A 16210-nucleotide genomic window follows, 5' to 3' on the forward strand; every position below is an offset into this window, starting at 1 on the left:
ATAGGTGTGACCCAAGCGTGGCTCATTGGGGCCATAGGTGAGATCCTTTTGGGGGTCATTGGGGCCAAAGCCAGCCATAAGTGTGACCCCATTGGGGCCAAAGCCGGCCATTGGTGTGACCCAAGTGGGGCCAAAACTGGGGCTGCAATATTGTTCTTAGGACTCAAGAAGGAACATGGTGGGTTTTAGTCAGTAAGAGACACTATATGAGTACACTAGAGCTAGTATATCAGGCAGGGTTTGTCCTGGTTCCATCAGTCCGCACATTACCGCGGCTACAGATGCAAGTTGTGCATGTTCGAGGAGCATCGGCGGTTCCTCATCGACGCGCACGTGGCGAAGCACGACCACGCCGATGTGCCCAGAGTCTATGTCGACGGGTGAGTACTACATGTGAGCCGACTGACGACAATAGCTGTGACACTAGTGGGCTCATTGGGGCCATAGGTGTGACCTAATTGGAGCCAAAGCCAGCCATAAGTGTGACCCTTGTGGGGCTCATTGGGGCCATTGGTGTGACCCAATTGGGGCCAAATCCGGCCATAAGTGTGACCCAAGTGGGGCTCATTGAGGCCAAAAGTGTGACCCAAGTGGGGCCAAAGCCAGCCATTAGTGTGACCCAAGTGGGGCTCATTGGGGCCAAAGCCTGCCATAAGTGTGACACCAGTGGGGCCAAAACTGGGGCTGCTGCATTGTGCTTAGGACTCAGGTAGGAACATGGTGGGTTTTAGTCTATAAGAGACACTACATGAGTATACTAGAGACAGTATATCAGGCAGGGTTTGTAGTGGTTCCACCACTCCGCTCACTACCGCGGCTACAGATGCAAGTTGTGCATGTTCGAGGAGCATCGGCGGTTTCTCATCGACGCGCACGTGGCGAAGCACGATCACGCCGATGTGCCCAGAGTCTATGTCGTGTAACGTTGTACGTTATATTTTGAATATTTAAAAATACTAGACTTGCTATATCTCGGCCGCGCGCCGCGAGCCGTGAGCCGTTGACGGGTGACGGAAACCGGTTCGGCGAACTATCCCTCCTATGAGGCGACGCGAGCAGAGCCGGCGGTCAATCGCGAGACGGTCACTAGCACGACGCCGCGAGCCGATACAGTCTACTACTACTACTGGTCTATGTACATTTTTAACTCGCGATTTTATTGCAAATAATTTAACCGTTAATAAACTATTGTGCTTTTAAAATAACTTTTAAAGTCAGTGTATACCCCAGATCGGGTGAGTGTTGCAAAATATTACTTATTATGTGCATCTAGAAAAGTTATACGTGAGTACGTGACGTGTCGTAGGATGACTTGCTAATTTCATTGTGCATTCATTATGTTATATCATGCTACGATCACGCCTTTGTTGCTGTTCTTGTGGAATATTACCTATGGCCTATGTACTTATTTCCATAACGCTTTTAAAAAAAATATCATGTGGTATTTGACCTTACATGACCGGTGCACTTTGACCGTGTCATGAGGGCCACGCCCTACAATTATTTTTCCATATCTTCCTTTTAAATAATTTCTTAGTGTCTACCTATTTATTCATTTCATTAACTTCATTTAAAATAGTGCTTTGCTTTTTAAATCATGCAAATACTTTCACCCTCATCACTTGCATTCAGATTACATTTTGTTAGCTGTAATTATGATTTGTCACGCTGCCTAGGCTGCCTCATCTCGATGCTATCTAGTGCTTGATCACTGCTTTCCTTTTAGTTAGGTAGTGAGTAAGTGGAAATCGGGATGTTGCAGTCGTGGCTGGAATATAACCGGACCGTAACTAAGACGGAACATAACGGACATTCCAGGGTTCAAGTACCTGACTACCTCCAGTGCACCTACCGTAGTGCACCTACCCTAAGTGCACCTACCTACGCACCTGTCTACCTACGCGCCTGTTTACCTACGTGCCTGTGTCTACCTACGTGCCTGTGTCTACCTACGTGCCTGTGTCTACCTACGTGCCGCGCCTATCTACATGTCCTGCATCTACCTGCGCGTCCGGCATCTACTAGCGCGCTGCACACTTACCCCGCCTGACCGCTGCCGAGTTGCCTGACTATACAGGGTAGTAGTGTTCTATAGCGGGCCAGAACTTAACGCGAGCTCGATTATTCTAAACCCACTCCCGGCTCTGCCGATCTTTTTGTAGAATATACTTATATACTAATTTACTAAATTCCTTTTTATTTTTCTACCTACTAGGGTACCTACCACCAAACCTAAACGTTACAGTCGACGGGTGAGTACTACATGTGAGCCGACTGACGACAATAGCTGTGACACTAGTGGGGCTATTGGGGCTGTAGATGTGACCCAAGCGGGGCTCATTGGGGCCAAAGCCAGCCATAAGAGTGACCCAAGTGGGGCCAAAGCCGGCTATAAGTGTGACTCAATTGGGGCTCATTGGGGCCAAAGCCAGCCATAAGTGTGACTTAATTGGGGATCATTGCGGCCAAAGCCAGCGTGAGTTACCGCGGCCCTGCTACTTAAAGGGCTTAAGAAGGAACATGGTAAGTGTTAGTCAGTAAGAGACACTATGAGTATACTAGAGACAGTATATCAGGCAGGGTTTGTCCTGGTTCCACCAGTCCGCACACTACCGCGGCTACAGATGCAAGTTGTGCATGTTCGAGGAGCATCGGCGCTTCCTCATCGACGCGCACGTGGCGAAGCACGACCACGCCGATGTGCCCAGAGTCTATGTCGACGGGTAAGTTGATGATAGGCATGGTGACTGAAAAAAAAATGTAAGTCAGACAAACACCAATGCAACTTTTCTAAGTTTGTGCGTACTTTCTAAGTATATTTTCGACATCAATGTCTGATAAAAGGTGAAGGAAAGCGGGTTTGTTTGTTTGCAACAGCTTAACGCATATATTGTTAAGTATAACATTTATTATTTAGGATTGCCAACAGGAGTCAACATAATTACATGAGTTAAATAAATAAATAAACATTTATACCTACTCCATTTGAGTTCGCACTAAACAATCTCTACTCTAACCCTTTGTATTCCGGAACACTGATATACGCGAGACAATTGATTTTATATTGTACTAACCTACTAACGCAATACAAATGCAGTTATATTTCTACATAAATACTTTAAACTACTGGTACAAATACATTGATTTCTGCCCGCATTTTATTATCAAGACTGTGTATGCTTAGTTGGAGCCTATTCAAATGAAATATAGGCTATTTTATATCCACGTTTAAGCTCAGCCGGTGTTAACTTTGTCACATGGAACATAGGGGTGTCATTGACGAATTTCTGAAGCTATGATTTCTTGTTTCAGTTCAAAATCTCCAGCGATATACTACCGCCACGGCATCGCTTACAAAGAGCTGCCGAAATGCGAGCAATGTGGCGAGACCTTCACTAGTACTGATAGTTTGAAGGAACATACCGCGTAAGTACATATCTACTTTTAGTAGAAAATAGATTTTTTGTGTTATGTTTTCATTAAAGAGTAAAACGGGACCCTATTACTTAGACTTCGCTGTCTGTCTGTCACCAGGCATGTCTCATGAACTGTTATTTCGAGACAGTTGCTGTTGTTTTTTTGCCGCTAAACAAGTACTTAAAACTAGAGCAAAATAGATATTTTAAGGAACTCAGGTATAAAAACGCGTGTTTGTTCTAAACATAAATAGTGGTGCGGAGTCTTTTATGCTCGATTTCGACTAGCACTTTACCGTTATTTTGGCAAATATTAAACGAGTAAACTTTTTGCATTATGAGAAATATTAACTGTAAGGATTAAAAAATAACATTGAGGTATATTATTACAGCGAATGATATACTAAAAAATATCAACATCACAGACTCATATGTTATCAAAAACTAAAAAACAGCACCGCCCCCAACATCGCATCTTAACTTCAAAACATCAATTCCAGCACACACATCGAAAAACTAGAGACATTCTCTTGCACTCTCTGCAACCGTCTATTCCAAGACAAGAGCAGTTACAACGCTCACATGCAGTACGCACATCCGAGGCCTGAGGATTGCACCTACTGCTCCGAGTGTAAGGTGCACTTCTCCGATCTCGATACATATAGCCGACATTAAGTCTAACCAAGGTGTATTGGGTTGCCCAGGTAACTGGGTTGAGGTCAGATAGGCAGTCGCTCTATGTGTCACACTTACGCTTAGACTAAAAGCTGACCTCAACATAGTAGCGAAAAGGCTAGGAAGACAATGACGAGGCTTTATCAGAACGTATCTTCAATTTCAGCACCCTAAGTCTAACCAAGGGATATTGGGTTGCCCAGGTAACTGGGTTGAGGAGGTCAGATAGGCAGTAGCTCTTTGTAAAACACTGGTATTCAGCTGCATCCGGTTAGACTAGAAGCCGACCCCAACATAGTTAGGGAAAGGCTCTATAAATGATGATGAAGAGACTTCATAAGAACTTATCTTAAATTTCAGAACGCATATCGAAAAACTAGAGACATTCTCTTGCACTCTCTGCAACCGTCTATTCCAAGACAAGAGCAGTTACAACGCTCACATGCAGTACGCACATCCGAGGCCTGAGGATTGCACCTACTGCTCCGAGTGTAAGGTGCACTTCTCCGATTTAGATAAATACAGCCGGCATCTGATGGAGAGGAAGACGCATTGCTTGTTTGAGGAACTGCCGTGAGTATTTCATTTTTACCTACACTATACTTTTAATTTGCAAATGGTTGTGAACACGCGCCGATAAGCGCTGACCGGCGCCGACAAATGCTGGAAACTTATAAGCGCTAATCGACGCGTCTTCATATCTTTTCCTGCGCGGTTTACCAGCGCTGTCAAGCGCAAGCGCTTATAAGTTTCCAGTTTCTTCCAGCTTTCTTTCTGTATACGGCCTTAGGCTGCCAGCCCACGTCAGACTTTTCGTAGGGTGAGTTTTGTAGGACAATCTGACTGCGATTATTTGACCGACTTTCTGTTGTATGAGTGCATTGCACTTTACAAGCACGGTCGTTAACACACTGAATGTGTTAAAAATTGGCGACCAATTTTTTTTTGCCAAGTTTTTTGCAAAGCCTTTACTCTTGTAAGTTGCTTCAAAATTACGGAAGTAACTTCCGTAAGTTGGAAGAAGTTTTAAGTTATTGTTGTAAGCGGGTTTTTCCTTTATAATCATATCGTAATTAAGTAACCTATTTACGTGAGTAAAACTTACAAATGTAAATCACTTTATAACTACTTTTATTTTGGTTTGATTTTAAAACTTACTGGCGGTTGATAGCTAATGTCAGAGCACATTAAAGTGGGGTATTTGTTTACACATTCCTTATAAACGATTTCTGCATGAATTTAGCTACTATCTGTATAGTTATCGGCACGGATAATGAGCTCTCGGCGGAAGAGTGGGGATCGCTTTGCGCACTGTACACTTAAGGCAATAAACCAATAAATCACTTCTGCGCAGGTGAAGATCAGGGCTCAATATCCCTGCCGATGATTATACCAGTGTTCTATACAAACTAGTGTAAATATTTTGTAGATTTGACTGCGACAAATGTCACTGCAAGTTCCTGAATGAGGACTACCTTCAACGTCACGTGGCGCGTAAACACGGGCTCACAAATACATGCAACATTTGTGATAAGGTGAGGTGTTAATATACTACCATGCCTTTAGTAATTTTGATATGACTTTTTACACAAATATGTTCTTATTGAATAAATAAATAAACTGCTGCATAAAATTGATTAAGTTATTGTTAAATTGCCTAGGGTACTAAATAAAGGTATCTGTGGAGATCTAAGGGGGACGCCTATGTTCAGCAGTGGACGTCCTACGGCTGGGATGATGATAATGATAATGACTAAATAAAATTCATATCAATATTGTTCATATTTAAGTTCCTACTCAAAATGAATATATTTATCAATGCAATTATTAGGTATAAGTTAAATAGGCTATTATAAGTTGATTTGCTTACACTTTTCGACACATAAAGGCGTGACTCCACCGGTGTGCGGCACTGTTTTTCACACGTCTGTATCTTGTTGTGTACTCGCTCTAACGTTTCTAAAATCTCCCAAATCTGCAAGCTTTGTGCACGAACACATGGTAGCTGTGAACAAATTCTACTTACACAAACATATGTGCGAGAACAAACTTGCTACAGTCGCTTTACTATGCCTAAGTAAAATAATTTGTTACTGATTGCTAGAGCGAGTAGACCAGGAGATACATTTGTGTGCGTCACTGCTATAACCTTTTTAAAAATTAAAATCTATGAGAAAATGATTAAATTTTCAGACTTTCACTAATGCAACTGCTTTGAAAACCCATATAGAGAAGCATGACGACAGCGTGCGACCCAAAGACAAGATCTGTCCCTGCTGCAGCAAAGGATTCTATGTGAGTATGTCTACAGTTATTATACAAGCTGTTGATTTGCATCTGTGCCATATTCAAGGAGGTAATTATGCTAATGATTCTCGACCCAAATCAATAAAAAAATTGGTACGTAATTTTTTTTCTTTAATTTTTATTCGGAATTCCGTAAATGTCATCTAGCCTTATTTAAAATTTGTGCGTATGTTACTGGCGTTAAAACCGTGCTGCACCCTCACACAAACGCAAACACAAAGCATACGCAACGATCACTCATAAATTTCATTCATAAAACTGGATTACTTCGGAAATACCACGACATTACAATGACAAAAAAAGCTGTGCATATTAGTTATTTCCTATCTATTGTAATTCCAATCGTTTATTTACGTATTGTATGTCCTCCTCCTGAACTATGGAACAAATGCAAATCAACACCTTGTATCAATAAAGTTCTAAGGTACCTTTTGAATTCTTGCCCGATCTCGACCTGAAAGCGACTGCACGTGCTGCTGCCGCGTCGATCCAAAACGGTTTCATGTAAATACATATGTACATACAAACCAGTAGTGTAGCTGCGCCCGATTTCACGCAGTGTGGTTAGCGGTCGCAGACTACGGTAAGAATTCAAAACATACCTTTATATGATTTACTCGTTCCTCAATATTTTCCGAACTTTAATAAAATTGTTGTTGATTGTATGTTTGACACGGCATGTAGGTACGAAATACGAACCGAGCCTAGTCGCGTGGAAGATAAACATAATAAAAATCCATAAAACGACTTCAATATCAGTAAAAATCTGCCATCTCCATTCAAAATAAGTGTAGTAAATCAGCGACCGCTTATAACCCATTCGATTAGAAATGCCTTCTTTAAGGCCCCACTTAGATGATCAATTATATTGCGTAATATTAAGATTAAAAGTCGCAATAGACTAAAACTCGTTTTGCAATAATATCTATAGCTACATGACAATTTTGACATACTACACAATCTAATTAATTAACCTACTTTACCCTAAAAGCGTATGTTATGTTCCTGCGTAGTTCCGCAGCGCGCTGCTGAGCCACATTCGGTCTCACACGGGCGAGAAGCCATTTCAATGTGAGCAATGCAGCAAGCGCTTCGCCGTGCAATACACGCTCAGAAAACACGTGCAGCGAAGACACTCCGCTGATGACAGCAACTGAATACTCACTGACTTCCTATCTTGAAGTCGGTTATAAAATCAAGTGAGGAAGGTTTAAAGCTCTGCCTCATTAAGACGCCATGGCGACGTCGCCAGCGACGCAGGCCTGGCTACTTCTGGCATCTGAAGGTCGCCAAGTCAAGTGGCCACAGCGTCTCGACAGTCAATTAAATAGCGTCCAAAATGGCGGCGCACTGGCGACCACTCTGGCGACTGAGTAAGGAAGGTACACTTTACCGTGTACATTATAGTGGCAACCTTAGCAACGTCGCCAATTTGGCGACGTTGCCAAACCGTCGCCAGGTGAGTTAGGTACCATACATTTCAATATTAACTGCTTGGAAACGTAGCCGGCGACGTTGCCATTGGCGTCCTAATGAGGCAGAGCTCTTAACTATAAAAATAACCGAACCATGTTCAAACTCAAACTCAAAATATTTATTTGCATGTTTTGAGTTTGAGTTTGAGTTTGAACATCATTTTCAGTTTATTAATCGCGAATTTGACCAATGAGCGGTAAGTTGGCTGGTTATGGTTCGGATATCGTTATAGTTTAATGGATTCTTAATGCGTTTACTTTGTCGTCAAATAACATTGCCGTCACGAAGTTGGATGTTGATGACTACACGGTAGTCAAAATTTATGAATACCAGCTGTCATCTAAGAAACTGCATGTCACATTTATAACACTTCTCTTTTTGTACTTCGTATGTGCGCGAGGCGTTAAATGCCTGATTTCAGACAGGCATACTTATTTGACGAGAGATTTGTGAAGAGTTTTTAAAAACTCAACTTTGTCCCTAATACAGGGGTTTTTGAATATAATCTATAATAATATATCTGTGTATAAATAATAATGATATAAAGCTCAATGTCGTGTTCCTTATATGGAACCCTTTCTGTCCAATGTAGTTTGAGATTCATGTATTTATGTGGTATAATAGCAATGTTGAAAATTGTATTCCTATACCACATTTTGTGTAGAAGGTAAGTGTTTAATAATTAAGGTCAATTTTTTAAGTAGTTATAATACCTAAATGTATTACTATTTTGATCTCACTATTTTTTCTAAAGGAAGAGTCATAGCTGACGGAAAATACGTCGTGTATTATCGGTCCCGTAACGCCAAAACAGCCAAATCACTACATAGTATAAAACAAAGTTGCTTTTTCAGTCCCTATGTCCCTTTGTACTCTTAAATTTCCAAAGCTACGCAACGGATTTTGATGCGGTTCTTTTCAATAGATAGAGTGATTAAAGAGAAAGGTTTATATGTATAATAACATACATTAAAAAAGTGGGGAAATATTGATACCCCGTGCGTAGCTAGAACGGATCTCTAGTATACGTTAAACATTCAATCATTCACACCAAACCGATAATGCGTTAGTCGATACGCTTGACGCATTTTCAGTCAGTTATGAACCTAACTAGGCGAGATTCAACCAAAATTCGCGCTCATTTGTTCATGTTAGTGCGAGTCCACAGCAAGCATGTGTTCGCGTGGCGGTTGCAGTGTCGCGGACATGTTAGTAATGTTCGCGCGCAATGTGTTACTGTTTGCTACAGCGAGTACACCACGAGATACATTTGGTGGAATCTCACTTAGATTTTTATAAAACAACGCCCGTTTGACAATGTATTAGTATTATTATCCCGACTTTACATTTGTAAGTTGCTTCCGTAAAATTACGGAAGTAGCTTCCGTAAAAATACGTAAGTGACTTCCGTGAAAATAAAGTAAGCAACTTCCGTAATTGGAAGAAGTTCTAAGAAATTACTGTAAGCGACTTACTAAGAGGTTTTACATTTGTAAATTTATCGTAAGGTAATTATGTGAGTTTTTACAAGTGTAAAGTCGGTCTAAGGTAGGATGGTCAAAGGCCGTAAAATTTTGACTTTTATGGAAAACAGGGCAGTTTATTTTTCGTTTGAAATGCGTCTTCTTCTATGTATAGGTAATAAGTATTTGTAAATAAATAAAAAGTAAACACAAAAAATAGTAAAAGAAATTAACAACCGCAGTTGGGGGACTGTTCTATGAATTGAGAACACTCCTTTTTTTGAAGACGGTTAAAACTTTGCTAAAAATTCCCCCAAATATAATTTTAATAAAGAGTAATGTGAGGTTTGTAAAAGATTTTGATGTAACACAACTTATTATGTGCATATCATCAAAAAAAGTGTTTTAATTTGTCCCACTTTTTTTGTGGTAAATCATCAAATGAACCCTCCTTGTGGGTGCAGCGTGAGGGAGTGTTAGACTCTTACTGACTAAACCCACCAAGTTCCTTCTTAAGCCCTTTATGTACCAGCGCCGCGGTAACCCGCGCGAACAATCCCGCAGCCCAAGTTTGTAATTTTAAAAGGAGAAAGAGTGTAAGACTAGAGAAATGGTTGTAACTCAGGGTTTGTGATTATGATGGACTGCTTTTTTTTAAACTTAAGTATTTATATCTTTAAGCGTTTTTGGGAAAAAATTGTGTTCAAATGTTGAACGAGAAAATTTTAGACTGTATTCGATGTAGTTGAACCTTTTTGTGTGTTAACTAGTATTAACTTTTTAAGTAAAACTTAATCCAGTTTTGAAGTATATATTTCAATGTTATCCCTACTTTTTATAACTGCGAAAGTTACTCTGTCGCACTTTCGCGCCAAACTTAAATGACTATTGGAAAAGTCTAGAGCCTGTTAAAGGATATAGGCTACTTCTTTACTCTGGTGCGGGAAACCAGTACGATTATAAGTGCATCAATGCTTATAAAAGACGGGCTTGTAAGCCTAGATTTACATCCAAAAGCAAAAAATAATATAGGGGTGTCGTTCACAATCACTTTAAATCCTATCGCATATACTTTATGATATTCTATAGCGAATTCTAAAAAAAAATAACCTAATCCATTCAGTGGTTTAACCACAGGAGTCATTTTTCTTTTTTCTAATTTACAAAATCATGTGTAAAGCAGAGATAAAGTTAGGAGTGTTGAATGTTTTGATCAGTTGACAGCTGTCAGTTTTCAAGGGAGAATTTCAGTTATTTGTAATGCCAGTACGAAAATCACTCTTCAATCAAATTGGCGTCTGGTTGTGACATTATTTCCTCGAAGCTTTAAAATTGAGTCTGTAATTACGTACGGACCACGTATTGAAACGTTGAATATTAATAATAATTTATTTTGGTATTTTCATTCCGTCTTTTGGCATTTGTAGACTGGAAGAACTTTTAAATTTTATGTACTAAGTATGTATTGTAAATATGTATACACGTCTAGCATACTCACTTAACATATTATATAGATGGGAAGGGACCATGGAGAACAAAATGACTAGCGGAGATGTCATAACGCAAAATCTCCTAAGAAAGTAGCGCGACAACATGCGGGTGTGAGGGGGACGAGGAACGTTACTAGCTCCCCTTTCATACTTCATTTGAAAAACGCATTTTTTTTTATTAAACTCACCAAAAAATCTCTGATATGGTCTGGATTTGACAAGGGACAGTGACTTGTGTTCTAGTGACTAGTCGTTTTGATCACTACGTTACTTGACCTACAAGAAGGCGCCTGACCTACCTGCATTATAGCATCTCTGCTCATCATTTCATTCTCCATGGATGGGACGTTAGGTAAGTCTGTAATTAACACACACACGCACATGTGCTGACTATAACAATATTTGTAGTAGATACATTGATATACAAAAAACCCAAGATGCACTCTCAACGTCTCAAAAACGTCCTCACCAAATGAGCGCAACACGCAAAATCATGCGCTCATTTTCTTTGTCCTAGCCGACCACTTCGGTCGTAAAATATTGCTTTAACTACAGTGCGTTGTAATAACAACTTTAAGCGATTCGCGTAAAGTTGAACTTGCAATAACGTATGCTTGTACCTTATAGAAAGAGACGGAATTAGTGTTCGGGGACACTTTCGAGCGATACTTTTATTCGAGACTGTGCATCTTGGGTTTTTGTATATCAATGAGTAGATATTAGATAAGTTCCCAATTTTCCATATATTGATATGAGTTTCTGGATTACTCACGTCTTTATAAAGCACAGTAGGTATTTGTGACCATTAAATGTAAAATGATTATTTTTTTGGACGTCTGTAACCGTCTTAAATGCTCGTAAACTATTTTTAATTCCACGACTATAGACTTTCGAAAAGGAAGTTGAAATATTACTATTTCCGACTTTTATTTACGTTTTTTTTAATCAAGTTTATTTATTTGACATACATTCATGACGAATTATATTTAAGTACAAACGAAAATTACCTCCTATCTACTTTATTTTGCTACAATTATTTACATTCTTAAATTATCATTTACATAAATGATGAATTCCTACGAGTTCCTTTTAAATAAGAAACCCAAGATATTTGTCAGTCTGGAAGACGTAAATATAATAATTAAAATACTTAGGTAACTATGTAATTTATTGACTTGAAAAAAAAACATTTTTGGGATATCTCAATGTCTCCATAGTAAAGTAAGCTCCTTCATATTTAAAGAAGGAATAATATAGGTGCATCGGAAAGCACGTAAATGTCGGTCCTGCTTGTGATCTCTCTCCGGTGGTGTCGGATTGCCGTCCCATCGCGCTATGAGAGTGAAGAAATAGTGAGTGCACCTGTGTCCAAGCAAATGCTCGTGCACTATAATATGTCCTGCGCAGCTGGCTGATCTCCTTACATGAGAACAGCCACCGTGGCTGAAATCGGCCGTGGACGTCATTAAATGTAGGTATTCTGAAGAAACGAAACGAATTTCAAAAGGTTCGTTTTTGAAGTTAAACTTCGCTTGTGAAGTTTCGAAAGGTTATTGACCTTTCGTAATAATAAGAAAAAGTGTTCTAGTCTTTATTCTACACGTAGTTTTTTGGAGCCTAAGAGTTAATCGAATTTAATGTAGGTATTGATATTTTGAAATTACGAATTTCGCATTGTAAATATTAAAATTCTTCGAAAGAAAAAAAAATCACTTCAAGTAATGTGCATCGAATTTACGGCGCGAATTTAAACATTTGCGATTGGAGGATCAATTTCGTGGCGTCATAAGACTTGTCTCTGATTGGTTGGCGCTGTTCATGCCAAATATTTAGGTATAGGTTCTCTTACGGTAAGTTGTACCATTTAACTATAACGATAACGGAACCATTTTCAAATGTCAAATCGCCGATTTGACGTTACAGTCGGTCCTGCTTGTGATCTCTCTCCGGTGATGTCGGATTGTCGTCCCATCGCGCTATGAGAGTGAAGGAATAGTGAGTGCACCTGTGTCTAAGCCAATGTGCGTGCACTATAATATGTCCTGCGCAGCTGGTTGATCTCCTTATATGGGAACTGCTGCCGTGGCCGAAAAATCGATTAGGAGGACATCATTTTTATTAATATACATATTTAAATGGTGCAACTCATCCTTAGTAAGTCTTAATGATTAGTTATCAATAAATTGTATTTTCTGCAAAGGTCTAATAAGACCTGTAGCTATAAAATAAAAATAAATAATTGTTCACATATCTTTTCAATGTTTAGTAATAAGAGTTTTTCCTGAGAGAGAAGGATTTTGAATTTTTGCTCTAAAGAAAGAAAGATTGAAAAAATTGTCTTCAATTACGTATTAATAAGAATGTCCAATGTACTCTAGTCAGTAGTTATTAAGCGTATTTTTCTGGTATTTTCTCTTTAATGTTCATGTCTTGAAATAAAACTACATTTGATGTCAAAAGTTTGTTTTATTTTTCAATTCATTTTAAGTACCTACTATATTTATAGAGTACATTGAGCTGCATATTAAGTAAGTATAATTGAGTGAAATTGTATAAAAAAGGGAAACCGCGAGAAACAGTTAATTTGGCACCAATACACTGAATATAACTTAACGTGTAATCAAGAAATGTTATTTTAAATTCATCAAATAATGAAAATTCCTGTTTAGTGTAACTAAATTTAATCTTATCCAAAAAAATGTTGACTAGCCTCATCTGTACATACAATATTGCACAATTTTAAATAATGTTCAAGACAGATCCTATGCATTTGTATAGGGCTGTACCGACTACATAATATAGCAATATAATTCTTCATACAATGTTCTTAGGCGCTCCCTAGGTGGCCAATTTAATTGCGCAATACTATGACAAAAATGTTGCAAAAATTATTGCGCAATCTTCAATATTAAACCTGCAACTTCAATTGATCATCTTGGGAGCGTCTTATAGACTACATACGCATACACTTTCAATTTATTTTTTCTTGGAACTGAACTCTGAGCTTTAAATTTAAAAGTAGTTTCGAGACGCCATTAAGTTTGCCACGAACTATATCTATGCACAACGTCAGCGGCGCCTTGTGTCGGCGTGCACGCGCTTGACATGCGCCAGCATGCACGTGCGCTGCGCGAACTGCGCGCCGCAGTGCGAGCACGCGTGAGGACGTGAGCCCGAGTGCGTGCGCAGGTGGTTTGTTAGTGTGCGGTTTGCCTGGAAAGGAGAAAAAGTATATTTAAAAAATTACTCTGGATACGCATTGAGTGTGAAACGTTCCCCCACCTTTGGAGGTAGCAGACCAATATTGTATGTTTTACAGGCCGTGTCAAACGAAAGTAACTCTGGCTGTCGGACTTTTCCGCCAAAACTATATACGAAAACGATCACTTAAATGAAATTCGGAACACTGAGACAGACGAGACACAGAGACCGACAGTCGCGAGCCTGAGAATAACATAGGCTACTTTTTATCTGGCTGTATAGATAGTCCTCTGAAGACGCGAGTAGACCCTCAGGCATGCAAATAAATATTTGATTTTGGGAACAGCTAGTATAAAAAATCCTAAATAAATGCTTATACAATATTATAAAGTCGAACAGTTAGTTAATCTCAGAAACGGTCTACTTTGAAAACCCTTCCAGTGTTAGATAGCCCATTTACCAAAGTAGCCCACTTCTATCCGGGTGCACGAAGTAGTTCCAACAAAACACGGCTGAAACCGCCTGGCAGAAGCTAAGATTGCAAAAAAAAACTTACTGCAAATCCTCTGCCACATATATTGCATAGTTTATTCTTCTCCTTTTTAACTCCTTCGTGATTATATCTCATGTGATCTACATAACGAGTGCGGTTAAGAAAATGCTGAAAGAAAACATGTAGAATTCAATATCTGCCTAGCTTTTTCCCAACTATGTTGGGGTCAGCTTCCGGTCGGCATGTCATCTATGTTTTGACAAGTTCCGATGAGTCACGGAAAGCACGTCAAATTAGGTTGGTCCTGGCTGTCATTGGAACATCTTTGGCAATCATTAAGTCAGAAAGTGAAGACCACGTAACTATTAGATGAGCAGTCGCTCCTTGTGGCACACTGGTACTCAACTGCAACCGGTTAGACTGGAAGCCGACCCCAACATAGTTGGTAAAAGGCTAGTTAAATGAGTCGGTACATTTTTTTTATATCCGTCAATTTTCGTTTACACAAAAAATTTCGTCAATTTGCGATTGGACATTGAATTTGACGATACGGTACAACGGTAGATAGGTTATAGAAATCCAATAGTTGGAAAGGGTTAACTTACCCTATCACACTGATTACAGTAATATTTCGATTGTTTCATATGTACATGTCTATAGTGATTCATCATATACGCTCTCCTTGAATAAGTATTAGTACATTCCGGACATGGAAAATTCTTTTTGGCTCTAAAAACAAAAATAATTGTCAGAATAATGACATTTGTACACAGTGTATGTAGGTAGAAATCTAATAATAATAACGTCCGATTTTCGACCACGGCGGAGAGATCAGCCAGCTGCGCAGGAAATATCATAGTTCACATCATAGTGCACGTAGTCTGAAAGTTGGTGATCGATATACCCATGCATCGAAGAGCATGTTAATGTCGGTACTGCTTATGATCTTTCTCCGGTCGTCGAATTGTCGTCCCATCGCGCTATGAGAGTGAAGAAATAGTAAGTGCACCTGTGTCCAAGCAAATGCTTGTACGCTATAATATGTCCTGTGAAGCTGGCTTTTCAGTAATTTTTGAAGTGAAAACGTTTTAATTTAATAAACCTATTTTCTGAAAACCATTCCGACTTTGACTTTTATCTCCTTAACGATCAACCGCCATGGCCGACAATCAGCCAGCCTGTAACATACTTACTGCACTCCTCTCTCACTGCGATGCGCTGCGCTAGTCAACACATGTCTTCTATACACCAGCGCACTATCAAACTGTCTATCACAATGCACGCAGTAGGCGAGCTCGGAGTCGCACGCGCTGTGCTGAATAGCTGTGTGTTTGCGCAGCGCCGCGCGGGACTTGTAGCGGCGGGGACACGTGCCGCACAAGTGACTGTCTATATGACCACTGCAACATGCTGTTACATATAACACGTGTCGCCTATACAGTAGCGCAGTGTCTGTCTGTCTGTCACTGTGCACGCAGTAGGCGAGCTCGGAGTCGCACGCGCTGTGCTGCATAGCTGTGTGTTTGCGCAGCGCCGCGCGGGACTTGTAGCGGCGGGGACACGTGCCGCACAAGTGACTGTCTATATGACCACTGCAACATGCTGTTACATATAACACGTGTCGCCTATACAGTAGCGCAGTGTCTGTCTGTCTGTCTGTCACTGTGCACGCAGTAGGCGAGCTCGGAG

General features: G+C 40.0%; 2 protein-coding genes across 3 annotated transcripts; one reads left to right on the forward strand and one right to left on the reverse strand.

The window, feature by feature from the left end:
- The first annotated feature begins 224 nt into the window (after window positions 1-224).
- On the forward strand, window positions 225-13276 carry LOC135119202 (zinc finger protein 768-like). 2 transcript variants are annotated; one of them, XM_064043234.1, is made up of 6 exons: window positions 225-380; window positions 3313-3426; window positions 4452-4664; window positions 5521-5626; window positions 6285-6386; window positions 7412-13276. In XM_064043234.1, exons 1-6 carry the CDS (start codon window positions 295-297, stop codon window positions 7553-7555), a joined length of 765 nt encoding a protein of 254 aa, XP_063899304.1. In that variant the 5' UTR covers window positions 225-294; the 3' UTR covers window positions 7556-13276. The 2 variants fall into 2 exon arrangements, with proteins under 2 accessions (XP_063899304.1, XP_063899303.1); XM_064043233.1 differs by lacking the exon at window positions 225-380 and adding an exon at window positions 2514-2723.
- Window positions 13277-13835: 559 nt separating this feature from the next.
- LOC135119203 (early growth response protein 1-like) lies at window positions 13836-15928 on the reverse strand. The gene is made up of 4 exons (XM_064043235.1): window positions 15715-15928; window positions 15127-15250; window positions 14585-14689; window positions 13836-14040 (listed from the first exon to the last, which is right to left on the reverse strand). Exons 2-4 carry the CDS (start codon window positions 15190-15192, stop codon window positions 13897-13899), a joined length of 315 nt encoding a protein of 104 aa, XP_063899305.1. The 5' UTR covers window positions 15193-15250; window positions 15715-15928; the 3' UTR covers window positions 13836-13896.
- Between the last annotated feature and the right edge of the window lie 282 nt (window positions 15929-16210).

This window comes from Helicoverpa armigera, chromosome 31 (assembly GCF_030705265.1).
Source record: "Helicoverpa armigera isolate CAAS_96S chromosome 31, ASM3070526v1, whole genome shotgun sequence".
In the NCBI taxonomy this organism is placed as follows: Eukaryota; Metazoa; Arthropoda; class Insecta; order Lepidoptera; family Noctuidae; genus Helicoverpa; species Helicoverpa armigera.

Excerpts from the sequence above, each read along its gene's own strand:
- LOC135119202 (XM_064043234.1), top strand. The coding sequence starts at position 295 with ATGTTCGAGGAGCATCGGCGGTTCCTCATCGACGCGCACGTGGCGAAG. Across the intron at positions 3,427-4,451 it reads AGTTTGAAGGAACATACCGC|AACGCATATCGAAAAACTAG; the intron begins GTAAGTACATAT and ends CTTAAATTTCAG. Across the intron at positions 4,665-5,520 it reads TGCTTGTTTGAGGAACTGCC|ATTTGACTGCGACAAATGTC; the intron begins GTGAGTATTTCA and ends AATATTTTGTAG.
- LOC135119203 (XM_064043235.1), bottom strand. The coding sequence starts at position 15,192 with ATGATGAATCACTATAGACATGTACATATGAAACAATCGAAATATTAC. Across the intron at positions 14,690-15,126 it reads ACTGTAATCAGTGTGATAGG|CATTTTCTTAACCGCACTCG; the intron begins GTAAGTTAACCC and ends GTTTTCTTTCAG. Across the intron at positions 14,041-14,584 it reads TATGTGGCAGAGGATTTGCA|GCAAACCGCACACTAACAAA; the intron begins GTAAGTTTTTTT and ends TCTCCTTTCCAG.